The sequence below is a fragment of the Liolophura sinensis genome, chromosome 7 (genome assembly GCF_032854445.1).
Source record: "Liolophura sinensis isolate JHLJ2023 chromosome 7, CUHK_Ljap_v2, whole genome shotgun sequence".
Taxonomy (NCBI): domain Eukaryota; kingdom Metazoa; phylum Mollusca; class Polyplacophora; order Chitonida; family Chitonidae; genus Liolophura; species Liolophura sinensis.
In genome coordinates, this window is record NC_088301.1 from 47,697,018 (window position 1) to 47,717,640 (window position 20,623).

The 20,623-nt window shown below is 36.6% G+C and overlaps 1 protein-coding gene across 1 annotated transcript in view; it reads right to left on the minus strand.

Annotated features, from left to right (window-relative positions):
• LOC135471801 (cAMP-dependent protein kinase type II regulatory subunit-like) overlaps positions 1–20,623 on the minus strand; it is a 64,215-nt gene that overhangs the window by 39,816 nt on the left and 3,776 nt on the right. Inside the window, exons 2-3 of the mRNA XM_064751152.1 lie at positions 10,467–10,508; positions 2,119–2,171 (exon numbers count right to left, since the gene is read on the minus strand). Of these exons, the coding sequence (XP_064607222.1) occupies positions 2,119–2,171; positions 10,467–10,508 (95 nt within the window). The remainder of the gene's footprint in view (positions 1–2,118; positions 2,172–10,466; positions 10,509–20,623) is intronic.

Consider the following 20,623-nt stretch of genomic DNA (forward strand, 5'->3'; position numbering starts at 1 on the left):
TTCTCAGTAGGTGCTAACATGACTAATGTCTGGAAGAGGGAGATTTTACAGCCATCAAAGCTGTTGAAGATATCTGAGATAGTCAGGAAAACCAAGATGGCCAACAGCAGACTTACTTGACAATACAGCTGCTCGCAATATTTCTATCACACATATGAAGACACATGAACATATGAACACATAGCTAGAACATTCCGTGTTCCCTGACGAAAGTGTGGCAATGGACAAAAAAATGTGTGAAAAAATGTTTTATGAATAAATGATTTTAAAAATGTAAACATGTATGATTCAGTAATAGCTGTCAGTTTTGAAATCCGTGTCAAGATCTCATGAGATTTCATTAATCATATACTGTATCTTTGTGATTTTACATACAACGCATAGCAAACTCTTCAAGATGAACCTCAAGATATAGCTTGTCTGATAAAACCAAGTGATATGCGCACTGGCTGATTTAACAGCAACCAGCTACTGAATGGCCCCTTTTGTGGCATAAAAAAATATCAGGGGAGTCTGGTGTAATGTGCAGCTAATGTACTTATGTATAGTCTATGCATTTACCAACAACTAAATGTATTCATTTCTAAAACATTTTAGATCACTACATCACTACATGCGCAGTTTCTAGTCCAAATTCATTACCACACAATTAATTCAGGCAGGTCTGTTGCATTTGTGCATACATGTGCCCTGATAGAGTCCAAGTTTATCATGTTATTACCAATATTAATTTTTTTTTCAGTATTGTTTCTCCAGAATCAGATTATTAGCATATAATAATATATGTCAGCATGGTGTGTAGATGTAGTTCAGGAACGCAGCATATTTTTTAATTCCATGAAGAGGCACTAGTGTGAAGCAGTGCTTCCATCCATTTCCACATCAAAAATTGATTGTAGCCCATTGTCCACAATGTTACGATGTGTTGGTTTCTAGCGTAAGCTGGTTATATTTTTAATGTGATGTCATACTAATCTGTTGGGAAAGGAACGCCTGCTGTCAATGCAAATGGCAGGTTTGACATTTTGACAGGTTCCCCAATGTTAGGAAATACATGTAGCAGCAAACATAGGTTAAACTGACTGACAGAGAAATGCATGTATGCAGGTTTTACATCAGTTAAATAATCCAAAATCTGCTTAACAGACCAACCAACGTACCCCCTCCCCCCACCCTAAAAAAAAATAATAATAAAAAAAAAAAAAAAAACAGTCCATCCCTTTCATGATGCCTATGGCATGCATGTATTTCCACATACATGTACAAATATACACAGTTGCCCTGACAGAGCATCTGGTGAATGCCACAAGCTTCAGGCACAAACAAAAAGGTTTCACAGTCTCACAGGATTCCTAGCTTGTCAAATTAAATGATGTTTCTATGTGAGATGCAGTCTACTGTGATCTTTCACAATGCATTTTCAATGAACACACAGAGAGATGTAATGTTAGGTGTGACTGATTTAGTTGACTGACATTCTCCTTCAGTCATAGTAAACAGACCCACGAGAACATTGCTTTCTGTACTTCTTTTAACCTCGCCTTTAGATGACTGGCCAGGTTTCAACAATCCTCACAATTATAGCAATGTCATAGTACATAACAAAACAATAATGTACATAAATTTATTGAAAATAAACAGAAAGGATAACTTAAACCTAATCTATAAGTCATCATACGACTAATAAATAAGTTTTTAAATTAACTCATTTGACTTTTGCATGTCAAGGCAAACAATGGGTGTAAATTTTTGATGAATGGCTGATCAATTTGAAACTTACATATATGCAGGTACAAAATATAACGCTATAAAGACTTACAGAACATATCATAAATTTCACTCATTTCTCTTCACTGATTATACATGTTCTATATGATCATACATGTAATACTTCAACCCACACAACATGCTGATAAAATAATAATGTGCCAGCCTTTCAGTCTGTGCCAATCTACACATAAATCCTATTCAATATGAAAGTCTTATCTACTAATGTACCACACAAGCACAAAGAATGTTGAGTTCATATCTTATCAAAGACATCATTTTCCATGCCGGCACAGTGTCAGCTTTGAAGATGAGCTTGTATAAAAGCTGGTTTACATCTGACTCGCTTACCTTTTCATCTGTGTCTCCTTCGTCTGTTTCTGGATCATAGCGTTCTGCTGATACTGCAATAACAGAAAAACAAACGTGTAAGACATTTGTACAGTTACACAAGGGTAGGGCCACAGTGGATCAAGAGGATTTGATCATCAATAAATTTATAAATCATCATGTCATTTCAATGTATTAGCTCCACCAGTTAGAAAGTAATTAATTAAAACACTACAGAAGACAAATATTTGTGATGTTTCAGTGTATATAGTTGTACTTGTACAAATAAATATGCTGTTTAGCATTACTGTCAATATTTATGCATTGCATTGATTATTATTCTACATGTAGCTTCACTAAATACCTTTTTTGTTAAAATGGTCAAGTCTATAACATGTACATGTACATACATGGACAGGCCTTTCTCACTGTACTTGTATATTAACTTGACAGCATAGACAAGATGTTGCCAGCATAGATAATAATATAAATTTTAAACTAGTTTTCACTCATATAAATTAAAAATAATGGCTGACAGAAAATAATTTTAAGTAGGACCACCGTTTTTTTTTAAATGGGTCACAACCATCTGTTTTACATGTACATCCATGTACACCTGAGAAGTCAACACAGCTTGTGTTCTCATATTAGTACTCGGTACTGGATTGTTCTAGGCTCGGACTTGAGCCAGTGTCATGTGCCATGTTCCCAGGTGGGAGATCATTGGGAACCTACTCTAATCATCTCCGCCTGACCAGTGTCATGCTTGGCAAACAGAACAAACAGCTCTAGCAGGGCCAAGGCCTTGTTCAATGTCTCAAAGTCACGTCAAAACATCACCCCATGAGCATCAAGTTTACAGCCAGAAAAGAACATTGGCAGCAGTCTGTTGGAGCGAAAGAAGATCATAACATGGCGATGCGCCTACACTCGCCTAATATGCCTATTACACAAACAGTAATGTTTGTAAGTAGGCAGAAATTTCTTTACAGCTAGATATAGCCGATAAATTCTGGCAGCATTACCCAGCAACAGCACGAACATGATGTACATGTACCAAATAAGAATATTGGATTTTCTCTCCATTCTGGAGAGCTCTGCCCAAAGTATGACCATATCCCCACTTTCATGTAGCCTAACAATGACACTGATATAATGACACACACATATATAAATTTCATTCATTTCACCGGCGCAGTGTGTGTGTGTGTGTGTGTGTGTGTGTGTGTGTGTGTGTGTGTTTGTGTACTTGTATATCTGTGATGTGGCCATCCAGACTTTCTCCATTATACTTTCATACATGTACATCATGTTCTGTTATAAGTGTTCATAACATGGAATGTTTCAAGGCATTAAAACAAACAACATGTTTCTACTAATAGCAAGATCGACACATGACCATGCTTCAATAAGGACTACAGGTTGTGCTAGTAAGGTCTGCAACCTTAAGTCATACAAAGATGTCAGAGTAAACAGTTCACAATGATCTAGTTTTAGCCTGGCATTCAAACTCTAAAATCAACGGTCTCAAGATGTAGACTTTTTATTGCTATTACAATTGAACATTTAATTACTAACACTGACATCGAAACAAAATATTTATTTAAAAATGTTACCATTTTTCCATACTCTTTTTTTTTTTTCTAACAGAATGTTAACTTCCTGATAGGACTCCCAGAGGGACCTTACCAACTCGACCATCAAGAGTTCTCAAGAAATACAATTTATTAGCCTGGAACTAACTCATCATGTCTGGCTTAATGCAATTTATGCAACCTATCTGAATATAATTTGCTGTAAGGTGTAATGGAGTACATGTAATTTTCCAGTTCAGTGATTTCTGGGGAATTGGGGCGAGACGTTAAAGTTCCTGTTAGTAATCATAGTTGTCTTGATTGTCATGATACAACTATCAGTATCTACCTTGCCAGGACATGCTTTAAACTTAAGCCAATGCAGGAAATAATGGCTGCACATACATAATACCACTAACATCTACATACACAATACTCTGGTCGCCCCACTGAGCATACAGGTTCTAGCTTAAGATGCTCTACTTAACTCTCAATATGAAGTATACAATGTACACATAGACACATGTATACACTGTATATTATGAATATATATAAAGGCAAGTGTATAGTGTGCAAGTCACTGTTCTATTCTAATCTATGGATCTTGAACTGCGGTATCTACTATATAACTTCAACTACTGTATCTATAATCCCACCCAAAAATTTCTGAGTTGGAAATTTTGAAGTTTTTACATTGGTTCTTGCAGTGATGTATACACTTATTTCTTCACTGTTGTTCATAAAGCCATACTCCAGAATTTTTTTCATTTTACCATTGATGGTCTGTTTTATTGATGGTTTAAGCCATAGCGCCCGCAGTAAACTGCCAACCATTGGTAAATCACTGGTGAACTCTTACCTATAAATGTATGACAATTGTCATATTAATGGAAGGTAAGTGGTCTCCAGTGAGTTTCTCACAAGAGAGCACAGTTGGCCACTTATTACCCAAGAACAATGAAATGCAGGATATAACATATAAAATTCACGGTTAAACAATGGACTTCATGTATGGTACATACTAGCAATTGAAAAGCCAGAACCGTAGCCACCTAGGTGCTGGTTCACTAACCCTTTCTGTGATGTACATGTAAGTGCTTTAAAAACACATTATGTATGACTATATCATTGATCTTATCTCTTCTTTTGTTAAATCAGGATTTGAAGGGTATCTGAGAAGAACAGTTGGCTGACTATGCCTCATGCGTGGTTATATTGTACATGTCCCCTTAAAATAAAGTTATTACCATTATTATTAACAGTCATCAAGTGATATTCTGAGAAAGCCTATATAATAGGTACATGTACATGTGCATGTGCATGCCAGTAAAGAGCATCAAAGTCTCAGCAGAGATAAGTGACAGCATCTTAACACTTGACATTTGATTGTTTTACATTTCAAAGATCACGTAAAGGTGTCTCCAAAAAATCTTGACTGAGAAGTAAAGACTTCCTAATATTTACAAGTCTTGCACTAATAGATGCTAGATGTTTGAGCCCGTGGGATCTGTTTACAATTATAATAATCTATGGACAATCTATAATCTATGGACATAAAAGCTTAATTGACATAAAATGTTATGTATGTTAACATAGTTAAAAAAAAGAACCACCAAAAAAACCTGTGGGAAAAACAATTAAAGCCAAACAAGCCCAGGGTAAACATCAACATGTAGGCTGTATCATAGCATTAGACTACAGTATATACCCTAATAAATGTGCCAGAGCAGTCTGAGCAAAGAATTATGCTCTCTGCCAAGTTACCAACGTCATCTAAACTTTGTCTAGTTCCCTCAAATAATAAACCTGGTAGCCATTTTAGAGATCTATGTACTTTTATTTTTACACGTTCTTGAATAAACTAATCTTAAACTAATTAATTAAATAAATAAGCGTGGATCTTTATTATAACAAACCATTCATTTAGCAAAATTCTACATCGACATTCAACCTATCCCCTATTATCTGACTTTGGTCTCTTCTCCTAATCTTTATCCCTCTGAAATGTATAATTTCCTGACTTTTTGATAACAATAAACAAATTTTTGAACAATTTTAAAGAAAAAGGAAAACAACGTTGTTTTATCTAGTAAAATATTTCTGCATAACCACTGATGATCGACTTATAATCATTTATATCATATGATATTAACAATTAGAATAACTATGGTACACACTAAGATAATCCTTTCCTTGGTTTATCTTCTACCACACAGGTGTCAGACATCATGCTAAGATAATAGGGACATTTTGTATGTCAAAGTTCACATGAAATCTGCATTGTAGCTTACAATCAACCCAACAGGTGTAGTACATACATGTATATCCCTTGCTGTACATACACTGTAAACTGAAGCCTGGACATGCTGTGCTAAATGATCATCAGTTTGACCTAGTTTAACTTTCATATAAACATGCTATTTGGCAGGTACTGAGAAGAGTCAACCCCATGTACACATCATTTACACTGACAGTATTTCTAACACAGTATTTTATACATTTATTCAAATACTTTCCTCAATGATTAAAACAGATTAATGTGTGTATCGATTTCATTTGACTTGATTATAGTCTTAAGTCTAAAAACTCACTACCAAAATTGCCTTTAGTCCGTGATACGTAACAACACAAGCTCTACACAGGGATATGTTGGAAGTCCATATTCTTGCAAAGAAAGTCAAACTAGAACAACTTTTCTAATTCGTAATGTTAAACTGCATAAGCTCAGTTTTGACCCCAAGAACTCACTGCCTCCGGTAACGCCATAGTTATTCAAAAAGAAGTGGCATGCTGGGGAATGGGTGTGGAGAGTACTTTATTTTACAAAAGCTGAACCAATATGCATTTAGAACAGAAAGACAGCCTACACTACACTCTTAGCAAATAGACTACACTGTTTTTCATAACAAAATTTCTTAACATCCAGCTTTAAAACCATACTGCCGTGAGATCTATACTACAATAGATAATAATAAAATAAATGAAGGTTATATTATTCTAAAACGTGTACAGAATTTCAAATATGCGAGTGTCAGAAACAGGGTTTACAGTAAAATCGATAGCAGTTTAGTAAACTGGTGTTGCCCTCAATCAAAAGATGATGAACTTCGCTCAACATCCAGCATGCAACTGGTTTTGGAATAATTATGACGTCACCTGAGACAATGGGTTCTTGCTGTCGAAACCAAGCTTATGGACTAACATTAGGAACTGGAAAAAGTGTCTTGACTTCATTTTCCTTGTAATAATGTGAACTTCAAACATGTCAATGTGTAGAGCTCATGCTGTTACATGACACTGACCAAAGGCAATTTTGGTAGCGAATCTGCTGAATATAGGTGACTCTCTAAAAGAAATAAACTGTAAAAGTATTAAAAAAAATAATACATATTTAAACTGGTTACAAAATTACTCCCTAAAGTAATAAAAAAAAACATACCCTATACCATTCTGCTGAAGTAATACATGTACATGTACATGAGGATAGCAACTTTGATGCAGTCTGAGAAATCTTTTGTCTACACCATCACAAATCATGCAGCTCCATCTAAAGAGGCCTTTCCACATATAAAATGTTTGAGAAATGGGAGTACATGATTCATCTTACCGTCTGAATTAAACATGTCATCGATTAGATCCCTGACGAGTGTCAACGTAAATCAGAATTTGTCTAAAAGATTGCCACCCTTAAAGGAAACCTTGCATACTCTAACAAGCAGATTACACACTCTCTTGCTTTGTAAAATGACGAGAGAGAGGAGGAACACATTTCAGGCTTCATACATAAATGTCAATAACGACATCCATGTGAAAGTAACTGTTTCAAAGAAAAGCCACACATGATCTAGCACCTGGCAAGCCAATTGTGTGTATGCCATCAAAATGTCTGAATTCCCAGGCAGTGGACAATACTATGGCCTCCTCTGATGTTCCCTTTCTCTTTTAAGTTATCCTGGGCCTTAGAATGCCCTAAGGTGGCAGTTCCTGAAGAGAGGGAGTAATTGCTCATTACTGTATCATACTGCCCACATTCAACCAATACAGTTTGTCAGGCGTGATTTCCTGTCAGATTTGAGATCTTTAACATCACTTCTATTGCTGGAAGAGTGATCAATATATAGTAAAGCATGGGTAATAGTTTAAAGGGGGAATTCTCTTGTCTTTCACTGACTGTCAATATAGCTGAAGTACATGTAATGCTACTAGAATCTTTGCATGACAAAGTGTAGGTGCCTTAGTAGGGCTTAGGGCCACGACATTCGTGTATTTGACTGCCACGAGTCTGCCATGGTGATGGAAAGTGTAATACGAAGAACACCTCTTAGACACACAGTATGGTTCAATAATGCATGTCTGAAAAAGTTTGCATAATAACAATGAACCCTCAATAAAACAATCTAACAAGTTTCATTTCCATTTTGAAAAGACTCATATATACATGTATGCGTGTATAAAAGAACAGATGTATACATGTATATGCTGACATGCACTGATGTACATGCATATATATGTGTAAACATAAACATGAACTATACAAACTGGTCAACATTTTAACACAAACTAAACTACACTTACATGTATCCTAGTGATTGTTTCTTGGGAAACATTCTGGAGCTATGGATACATGTATGTGCATGCAAATATGTACATAAAGCTTGTCAAAAAGAAAAAAAAAACCTTAGAGCACCATAACTGCCAAAGTGTCAAGTCCCTAAGTATGAATGTTGGAATGTTTTCTGCCCCATTAGTTTCATGCCACTAGATCAGATGGGTTCATCTTTTGCATAAGTTACACATTATGTGAAAAAAACTAAATTTTTTTCCACAGTTTCTCTAATGCTCTTGGCATGACAAGATCAGAGAGCACAAAGTACAGTTCAAATCACCGATGACATGTCCAATTCAATGGTAAGTAGGCCCAAGCTTGTCTCAAGTTGCCATGCCCAAAAAATCAATCAGCCATCTGACACCACTGAGAATAAGAATATGCCCAAAGTGGCTTTACGTACAAAATCTACATTTAACCACAATTTTCTGACATTTTAATTATGAAAAAATAAAACTACATATTAGGCAAGTAATAAAATTCTCATATTAACAAAAAAAATGTTATATACCAGGACAGTACAGTACGAAAACCAAGAACTCAATCTATATTGTCTCGTTTACATGTATTTCACAATAGTTTGTTTCTTTAATGAAAAATGTCTACATTGCTCATTTATTCTGACATACGTTAATGCTGAATTGAACAATTTTGTCACTTATACATCAGCACTCACACATATATGCCAAGAAAAACAGTGCCCACAATAAAACACTGTCCTTCGGTAAGGACTCGACAAACTTTCTGACTTAACAGTGCACTGGTCAGCAAGAGCTGGACTCACATGGCTGCAAGGACTTGTAAATCAATGTAGATTTTTTGTAGATTTGCACTAGTAACACAAAATACTCCTGAAAAACAGCTTGAAAACACAAACTTTTGATCGGAAACCAGTTCTATGTTGTACTACATATACCTATGTGTGTACAATATCCAAATTTTACTAAGCCGGATTTACCAAGTAGAGAAACCCTGTCAGGGTTCTTTTTTCCATGTGGTCGTTCGGACCAAGTCTAGTAAAACTTAAGCCAGTCCAGTACATTTGTTCAGTTATTGGCCCGCCGGTCTTGTGAAAAATATTATCTTTGTCACTTTAAAAACCTGACTTTCAGATATATCTATCTGTATAATATCCAGAAGATATGTACATGTATACAGAAACTAGTAATAATTTATTTCCTGCAAGGAACTGCATTATTTCATGTTGTTGACCTCCAAAACTTGCAAATCTTCCCAGCCCTAAGATGACAATTCCTGCATCACTCGTACATTGTCTAGAAATGTGCAATGATTGTAAATGTGACCAGCAAGGTGCGAGTTGCACACATTACCAAGCAAAATCATGCTAACTTTCTCTGACCTCTTTAACCAAAGGGTTGGAGTCCAGAAACACCAAACAAAAGACTGCTGATTTGCAAGTGTGTTTCAGAAATTAAGACAACAAAAGTGGGTGACAATTCCAGATACATGTAAGATATTAAGAAACTTTTTGAAATCTATGCCGATATACCATGCCGTTGTAGTTGAACGTACTCAAGACAGCCTGGAGTTAAGTTGTTGATTATTTGATGTTCTTTTTTTGTTATTTTGATGAAACATTGCAGGTTTTAAGGCATATTACTGGTCCAGTAGAATAAGAACAGGTCCAGTTCTTATATATATCTACTAGCCCTGCTGTTTTGGGGGTAACATCAACGCTGTCTGTGCCTACCGTAATGCATGTAGAGTACAGGCCATATACAATGTACATATATATCCATGTATACGTTTTCAAGTTGTCTCAGCCAATTATGAATATGGTAAGTCTATAACATAGGGGGGATTAAAACCTACTTTTACAATGGAATAAAAGTTGGTAGGTCCACTAATGACTTGCAATCATGTTGATTGTTTATCAATAGATACATACACGCAGTTCTCCATTTAGACCATGCTGCCTTCCCCAGAGAAATTCCAGTCAACCGTCAACTACATGCACTTTGTTACCAGCTACATGTACATGCTCCTAGCCGTTGGCCCTAACAGTTATGTTATACGTGTATACGTACTCAGGTTTAAATGTATAACTGCTAAATTGTATCCAACCAGTGGCAATAATTTAGCAGATGAAGAAGAAACACACACAGCACTGTGCATTACAAGAATACAGTAGTAGTACATTTATGTAAACATTTCTAATGAAGACTCACCTGATGGCCGCCTGGCATTACGTATAGGTGGAGTGAAAGGTTCTGAAAGCAACAAAAGATCAGAATTATACAACTGTGGTATTGGAGATATACAATGTTAGTCATTTGCTTGTAATCTCTAAACTGTTGTTAGGTAATGGTAAGTAATTTGTTCACATTTTGGGGGTGAAAAATGTCTGAACAGGAACAATTTGACTGATCAATAGACTTATACATTTAGAGATTACTTGAAGATCGGGAAAGTGAAAAGAGCTGAATAACAGTCCCACATTGCTTTCACTTGACAGCAGACAGCGGGGAGGAAGCCAGCATAAGCTTGAATTGAACTCATTGATGGGAAGCTCCGGAGTCATTGCGCCAAGCTGGCGTGCTAAACCACACAGCCCTGGATGACTCCTAAAGTTTTATGAAAGTGGTCCCAGGAAACGACTGTGATGTCTGCAGTGAATGACATACTATACATGTGCACCCAAAATAAGTGCTACCCTACTCTAGCAAAGAACATCTGGTTTCATCTTAGCAAATAAAACTGTTCTGGAGACAGGGCTTGAAAAGGAATACACAGACCAATCGCCATGATGAAATGGAAGCACACTTTAAAGCATATCATGAGAATGCAGAATGTGAGAGATGAAGAGATAACTTCCAATCTGATTAGAATATTGAAACTTGTGTCATACCTTAGATTGTGTAACAGTACAACTCATGCTAAGTGCAAGAAAATAACTTAAATTTCGGAATTCTCATACCTTTCAAGAACCTGGCTAATCTTACAGGGGATAGAAGATTTATTCACATTTCCAGAACATTTCATGCCCAGTACGAACTGCAATAATAACTACTGTTTAGCCTGCCGTAAATAACCTAAAGTTTCGCCCTAGGATTTGGTAAGCGTATCCCAAGATTCATTGCTTTAGATGTCGTTACGCACTAAGCACCCCGGGAGAGCATCAGGGGATTATACTGACAGTTCACAAGTGTAATAATTAAGCTCATGCTTCACTTAGCAGTTAGTCTATGCTCCTACTACCAACAGTTCATGTTTTCGTCAGTTTCAATCATACTAATTTTAGTACATGTCCTTCGAAACAGGTTGATTGTTTTATAATCATTATTTTGTGATAAACAGGAATTTGGGAGAACACTCTGTGGAGATTAAGCCTGATTACCCAGTACCTTTTTTGAACTGCAGGGCTCTCTATATACAAAGCTGAAGCAGAACTTAACACACCGTGAATCCACGCCTGCAAACTAGGGCTACCAGCACATGAGATGAAGATGTCATATTGCAATCAAAGTGACCCCTACACACGTGCGTCTGCCCCATTGCTGTTAAACATTTCATGTTCATCCAGGCGTAATCTGAAAGTGTGTCAACTTCTGCCCATATTTTGTAATCAAGAATACTTAATTTACTTAATATTTAATTGAGTCCCCTCATATGAAATTTAACAGATTAGTCTTACAGATTGGTTTTACCTACATGCAGATACAAGCCACTTACAATCACAGGACTCGATTCGCAAACTGTATACAGGAATTTTGTTTATAAACTTTTGTTTATAAAAACAGTGACCGTGTTGTGCGGACTCCTATGTGATAACGACTCAAAGAAATCCTGTCTCCCTATATGTCGGACTTGCACACAATGCTACCGAAAAAGGGTACAAGTAAATTGTAGTAGTTTTTGGAAACCTTGCTTGGAATATGTTTTCTGCGTTTAGGTTCAGGTGGAGGTTCCCCACGTAAAAACGTTGGAAAACAAACTCTTCTGCAATAAGAGGACAGTTCTGACGGTAAGGAAACAAAAGTGCGTGTAGACTGACATGCTTTTACAGACATGGGAAGCTGATGACAGATACTTCTCAATAAAATTCGTTTTAATTTAAATAAATATCGTACCGGCACATGTAAATGAAGTATCTAAAGTGATGGCGCAGCTAAATTTTTGTGTACCATTTTCCACACCTTGGTGGCCCAAGCCTGAATTGGTAAACCATCACTGAACAGCAATCTAGCTGTTTTCGAATCTAACAGTTCAAACCAGCGTCCTGCAATGTTTTAAGTTTGAAGTTTTAGATTTTTCGCCAACTTTTGGCAAGATACATGTACATGTATGTGCTGGCTGTTCAAAAATTTCTTTCAATGGGATTTTGCATCAGAAATTTATTTGATTTTTCCTTTTTTTGTCTTTTTGGAGGTGGGTGTGGGAGGGGCTATCCTAGTTCCTCGTAACTGTATTTTGTTGTCAACAGTTTATTTTCCATCAGGCAGCACGTACCTTGCCTGAGATTTGACCATGAAACATGACGGAAGTCAGCTGGACTCATCCAATCAAAATTCTAAGCTGGTTGAATTAATGTTAAAAAGACGGTTTACCGGTGTTTGTTTCGACATATATTGATAATTGGTGGATTCAACAAATACCAAACATTAGGATGGACTCTACAGCACGTTTGTGAAATTCGTCGAATATGTCTGCTGAGTAGGTTATCTCCCTTTGTTGGGTTGTGAATACAATGGTCACAACGCTGAAGCTATTCACCAATACATCGGTTGTCTTCGCTGAGTTGATGGATCTTTGCAAGATAAATTCGGTACATGATAACTCAATGACAGGATACAGAAATATATGGTGTCAGCAAACTTCATATTGGACTCGACTAACATTAAAAGTTGTGCTTCAGTGTTTGGAATATATCAAGAGGTATGGATAGTTAAAACCAACAAAGCAAGAGAATACTCTACATGTATATGATATGATATTTTTTAGCACGAAAAAGGATTTAAAAAATGGGTCTGGACTGTATAGATTCCAGGCTGACAATTGTTTTTAAAGAGCAGAAATGGTCAACTGGTTGCCATGGTAATTCCTAAATTCCTAACAATTCCTAAACTGTAAATCACATCTTCATACCAATTTACTTAAACTTGTTCTAAATCCCTTCTCCTAACGTTGGAATTTAGGTTCAAAAGAAAGGCAAATGGCAATCTGGCAACATCTAAATTTTGACAATGCAGGTAGAGAGAGGGTATCCTCAACACATCCTGATATTTGTATCAAGAATTACAAATGTCCCACCAAACCCCTGAATTACATGTATACCCTAGACAAAAACACACCTCTCTTACACACAGCCATTGGTTGCCATAACAACATGCAAAATTGAAATACATGTATGTGGGTCACTGAACACTGCATCGTCAAAGTTACAACACTAATTAAACCAAAACTCTTCAAGGCATGAATAAAAACTAACACTGGGTGGATATACATGTATGCTGATTATGTGCATGACTGGATATTCTTCAACAAATTGTGGCAGTGGGCATACAAATTAAAATATCTGAGTTAAATGTACACGTACATACAGGTGTACACCTACACCTGCAAAATAATAATGGAGCAAGCAAACAGCAGTAAATCTTTACCAATGTTTTAGAGAAGATAAATATGTCTGAATGGGAATTACATTCAAAGTCATGGTAGCCAAATGAAGAGTGTCTTGGGTTCTGATCCATCAAGATTTAATGCGGTACTCATGAACCATTTTTACGGTAAGCCAGGAACTACAAGTGCATCTACTTGAACATACATGTATTAACAGTATCAAGACATGTTTATAGACATTTTTCTACTTAACTGCAAAGTGTACATTTAACAATCTGTAGTACATGTACATATATACAAGTATATATTATACATTTCATAAATCAATTTAATTTAATATAGATTTTTGGGAATATCGCCCTTGCATATTTTTGGATTCTTCGTAGTCTTAGTTTACTTGTCAAAGTAGTTCCATTTGCAAAATTTAAACAAATTACATGGAAGTACATTGAATTCTTCTCTATTTAATAAACAAAATCTGAAGGTCTTCTTCACAGAAACTTTTGTTACATGCATGTACAGATGTGTGTAACAACAACTTAGTGAAAACTTTGGGTACACATTTGTGAGCGTGTTATATTGAATTGCATGTTGTAGTTAAACATGTTATGATGAGAGGTCTATATCACAAAAAAAGAGCATAACTGCCACTGCAATTTTACCTTCAGAACATGCTTGAATAAATAATACACAAACATGCCAAAAGGTTGAAGAATTTCAGTAACCTCAAAAAACTAATATAGACAGATGGACAACCATCTTTCTCCCTTTCTGTCCCTCTCCCTCATTTATCTGCAGACATCCCTTACACAAATTAGTCATTTTTTTTTCTACAATGATACAAACCTTCGATAGATGACACTCTGGAAACCAGCATTATGTCCAAGTCAACACCTATCTGATCATAGAAATTTGCAATAAAACAACCCTCAGTCAACTGTATGGTAAATCCACAAAAATATCAGCAACAGCCAACTCACTGAAGACATAGGAAACAACACTATAAACATGTAACCAGTACTAGTCACAACCTGCAACGTACATTCACAAAAGCTGGATAAAAATCAATCCGTTTGGAATGTCATGGCTTTCACCATTTTCACCATTTCACACAGCAACTAGTTCTGTCTACATGTGCATGTAGTTGTCAGTGCAAAACTTTCCCATCATCTCGCTTTCTGATCCCTACAGATTATGGCCGAAGCTCCAGGTATCCCCCTGTAACAACACTCTTTGTCAGCAGTCAGAAGGGAATCAGCAAACTGACCTGGAAAACCTGTGGTCAACCCACACCAAAGTGCCTTAATATAAGCCTTGGTAAACTAAGCAATTGCCTCAACAAACATCCCCTACTTTGATCCAATCCTTTTCAAAATTCCGAAGGACAGTGACGATTCAACATCCATATTTATTCACGGGAGGGTTCAATGAATGCTTAAGTTGTGACACAGCCATGCAGAGTATACCCTACATTGTACATACATCAGCAGCAAATGAGCTCATCTCTATTCCATGCAAATCCGCAATCAAGAAACTGTCACCAACGATAATCGTCACAGGAATTGGTCAGCTTAGTTAACCTTCACATCGGTGAAGAGCACTGTCTCCTTCAAAATACCCGATGACCTGGTGCGCTTCAAAATTAGAGGATAGTGCAGATACAGGGGGCATCTTTCTATACAGATGTCTGTGGCACACACAATTTGTTCATTCTCATGTTTGCCATATCTCCATTCAAACAACTGTGCAGTGAAGCCAGATGGGTTCTGGGTATTCCACACGTTTGCAGCTTGACAACTCTTGTAATATATTTGATACATGTATATTACAAGTTATCCCCATTATGGCAACAAGATGTACGAATGGAAAGGTATGTACCTGTATAAAATCAAAGAATGGTGCTGGTAAATGGATGTTGCAATGCATGTCCTCCAAATGTGAATACATCACATGCACTGTTAGTTATTTTCATTAGACATAAAGTGGTAATGTTAACTGTCTTTTGTCAATGAAAATATTTACCTACATGTAACCAGTATAGTTGCACATGTAGGATATTGTTATGGCTTAGGCTAAATCATTTCGCATGCTTTCACTGGGGTTAACATTCCACATGAGGTACATGTACATGTAGAACACTGAAACACAAAATCATTTCACATTATGAAAATTCTTGTGACTGAATAGAAGCTTGAAATTCTAGTTGAACAAGCCTTGATAAATTGACCCCTTTTAAAGGATATGACAGCACCCGGCTAAAACACATTTCAATTGAAAGCAGGATGCTCAAGCTTTCTAAAAAAATATATCATACCTTGTTTTCTAATAATATTTTGCCGATTAAAATGACAGCATGACCCTACTGAGAAAATGGTTGGTGTGAATCGAGGTAGACATCTCGATCATTTTATCCAATCAACCGTGTTGCTATCAGATAGTGCGACATAAGCTGTGATATAGCCTTTACCTTTCCACTCACTGAAGTAACACATGATAAGACAGAACTATTATATAAGACTATATTTTGAGATAGTTTACAACCATTTACTGAAGTGTAGCTGAACTGCCGAAGGCCCATTTCTCACAGAGTTCTGTGATACAGGTTTGTGCCGTGTACTGACCACCACAGATGTGAAACTAGTTGACTTACGAGCTGAAAGTGCGAAAAGTTATGTCAGATAGTAACACACTGTCTCGGCCCAAACCAAATTCATTTCCCCATTAGGCCCTATGTGTTCAAACTGTACAAGTACGTACATTAATGGTCATTTTAATTTTTGAGGTTTGTATAATAAATAATAAATATTAAATAAATAGTTCAAAATGAACCAGGCCTATTTAACTGGGCTGCTGGGGAAGACGGCAAATCGAGGAATGCCTGTGGCAAATTCACAGATACTGAACTGATGTAAATGGTACATGTAGTAGGCATACTGCAGGAGCTACTGTAGAAGAAATAACTGGCTTATCATTCTAATGTGTCTAACTTCCAGAAAAGCATCTATAACTTATTAATCGCTTGGGCTTTCATCACAGATGTCAAAGCATATGAGCACTATTTGATCACACAGTTTAATAGTTCAGCAAATCTGCCCCAGCTGCCTGTGGGTAACTCAGTGCTACAAAAGGAATGAATATGAATGAAGTTAATACATTTAATTCACATCAACCTGTGTGGGGTTTATTTAAATAACTCACTCACTGACAATTTTATTCTGAACTTTTCATTCTTTGTGATTCGATAGCAGGGGTTGCAGTATTATTTTTTTTCTATGATAACCTGCCTAATGTGACGGGTCAACATTTCTTGGCCCGCACAAACTTGTTAACAACTGCCATCTTTGGGTCAAATGATAATAAAACGGTTGTTGATATAGACTAAATCCAAATGTAGGGCCTACATTAGAAGACAAGAATTTGTTATTTCATGCTTTAATTATTCGCAGTACATAGTATAAATCTGAAGTGTTTCTGAAGATATGTTGCTAGCTGTTCTCATGATATCTTTTAGTCCGTCGCATTAGCATCTTTCTTCGCGAAATTGTAAGTACACATATGTCAGGAACTGGACCCCCCCATAATAATTTAACCCTGCAGACTGACCATTCGCGGGGAATTGAAATCAGACATTTGGGAGTGATATTAGGATGATTTTGTGCAATACAGATGCAGCACTTGCAATGTAGTAATGAAAAAGACCATTTTTAACCCTTTGCTACATCTTCTTCATGGCAAACACTCAAGACTGTCACAAAGACACAAGTCACGGTAGGCATTCTCCACGGCTGTGATGGTGGTATAGCAGCTTTTGTTGTACACTACGACGTCTGAAAACTAACCCGTGCTGGAGAGCATTGAGCACAGAGTTCGCTGTGGAGATTTGATTTTGACAAGACTATCCACTTTAAATCTCCCATGTACGCTAGCTTTCAGGGAACAGGCGTGCACACAAATCTTTAGGCGTATACCGTTACGCTCTGTTTTAATTTTAAAAGCGTATCAGTTAATTTTTCAAGCGTATTTACGCCCCTTATCTGTAATCACTGGTAACTCCTTAGTGCCCTTGAACCAAAGGTTGAAAACATGGGATATTTTGTACCATGCACTAGTTATCACAGGGAAGCATTTAAGAACACCGGAGAAGCTACAATGTACAGTTCAGACCCTGTACAAGAATTCAGGAAGTCCAAAATTCAGAAATTGAATGCCTGTATATGGTTGTTTTGATGAATGAGCCAGAAAAGGTAGACAATGTTTACAACAAGGTCTCACTCCTTTTCAGGAAACTGCAAACTAGCCAGTGTGCCCTATTACTTGAAAGATAGACATTCAAACAGATTTCCTTTTACAATGCATGCTCCTCACTGACTCTCATTAAAAGGATCAAGCTAAGCACAGATGGCATCCAATATAAAAGACTACAGCATGGAGAGTAAAACGAGAGCAAAGATAACATTGTGATAGTTGATAAATGGTTGCATATAGTCTCGTAAATTCTAGACTCTTGTCAATTTGAAAATGTTGAACAAATCCGGTAACATGAGCATTTTGCTATAAATATACCAAACTAATGACTTCCTGTCAAGATGAATTCACGCAATATGGCTGACTTGCTTAAATTCAGATAAAAATGTTAGTGAGAGGATTATAACCAGTGCGTTCATGAAAAGTCACCTTGGGTCCTATAATAATGCCAAGGTGCATGTTGGTGTTTTTAAAGGCTTGAAATGTTATTCATAAGATAATGTTGTCCTCCAAATCGCAAAAATATTCGGAAACCTCAAAGCTCAGCAAAACAAATGTCATGCTGACTCTTTCCATAATTTTTATCCCTTTTACTTGGGCCAGAGAGCCGGACTGACACGGTTTTCAAATTAAGAAATTAGTAAGTTCATCAGTCAACTCAACCAACAGAAAAGTAGTTAAACAGTAGAAACAAGGTTCCTTATATTTAATTCAAATGCATGCATCTGCCAATGCTCACCCTTTTGGAATATGCACGCTACAGTGCATGGAATCTACCTTTGACTGTCTGTGTGTATGGTTCTTTTACATGTCCAGTACTTCTATTTTAGGCGCCTTGCATTGGAATGAGACACCACAGCATCAACAGCTTGTCATCAACTTGACAAGAGACAATTTAAATGTCTAAATCAGTGTGGTTATAATGTTCTGACATGTCACTGTCACTCTATTTGACATTAAATTCTAAGATTTTTTTTTTTTTGTTGACACCCCAACCTGTCATATTATTCTGACATCGGGCCAACGAGTCCTGTTTCCTTTCTCTAACCTTTCGGTGCTTAGCGCCAAACGAGGCCACCACAAGTACTATTTTTGAAGTCCTTGGTATGACCCAACCCAGGTTTGATCCCAGATCTCCCGACTTCGAGGTGAAAACCAACCTATAAACTGACTGAGTGTATTCAAATATAAACAGCAGAGTTCAACTGATATGCAAATCACAACTTCACAACTACACACCAACACCGATCGACCACTTGTTGTTGCGGTAATTGTATTGAATTCTTTTCCATGGTCAATAGAGTAAGTGTTGTCCACATCTCTGTAATAGTCCTAATTAAAATGAACAGGAACTAGGCAAGTGAAGGTATGTAAAATTTCAAACTCCCATCTGCTAGTTTAGATTTAGCAGGAAATTTCACAACTGTGTTGACTTTTTGTTTTCACAAGGGGCAGGGTCAATGAAGCTGTCAGTTTACCTCTAAGACATTTATGCACAGGTGCCTGAACTCCCTGAAAATGTGAGTAGGAATGGAAGTAGCCTTGCATTAACACAATACAATGGTTGCTATATGAAGCTGGTAATGGGCATCAAATTCCACACAAGTGAACACAATGTTCAATTCATGTATGTTGAGTTTATGTTCACCATTTAATGAAATCAGGAATTAAAACATGTTGGGGAAACAAGGTTTCAGCATGTGTAGTTTCTGAAACCTTGCCCCTTGTGCAAGGCTTGTACAACTTGAACATACATGTACATTTTATGGGAGTATAAAAACATACTTATCATTCAGGGCTTTATTGCTGAAATACATTTGCATTATGATTTTTTACATTTATTTTGGGGGCTGTGAACTGCCATCACTGTTCCCAGTGTAATGCATTTGACAATGCTGTGTAGTTGGTAAAACTGAAGAAACATTCAATACCTTGCCAGTTGACAGGAACAGGCTTTGAGACAGTTTCGGATTTATTCCTTTTCACAGACTTCTCTGTATGTACAGACATGTTGTCTTAGTTTCTTTATTCACATGACTTTGTTGCCATCTACACTGTATGTTAAGGAATTTGACTGACAAGTGGAATGAACATGTGTGCAATTCCCTCTTTTGGTGTTGGAACATTTTTCCAGAAGGACATCATTTTATCTGCCAAACCAGCCTTTAAAGACCCAGTTTTATAAGATCGATAGAATTCTCAGAAACAGGTAATATGTACAACTCCGATATTTCAGTTCATCTGCTGTATATTCAGTGTCCTGTGACAAGTATATGACTTGAAAGATAGCCCCAATACACTGATGCTGAATTCCAGCTCAACATAGTGCTACACCTATCATTAAGTAGTTTATTTCTTGACAAATTATTTATATGCTTTTTCAAATGTGGTAAATTTTATAAATTTAAAGCATCAATACAGTACATAAGAAATAAATGACAAATCCTCAAAAAAATGTGAATGAAAAGTAATAAATATCTACATATATATATATGTATACATACAGTGCTACCAGGGCATA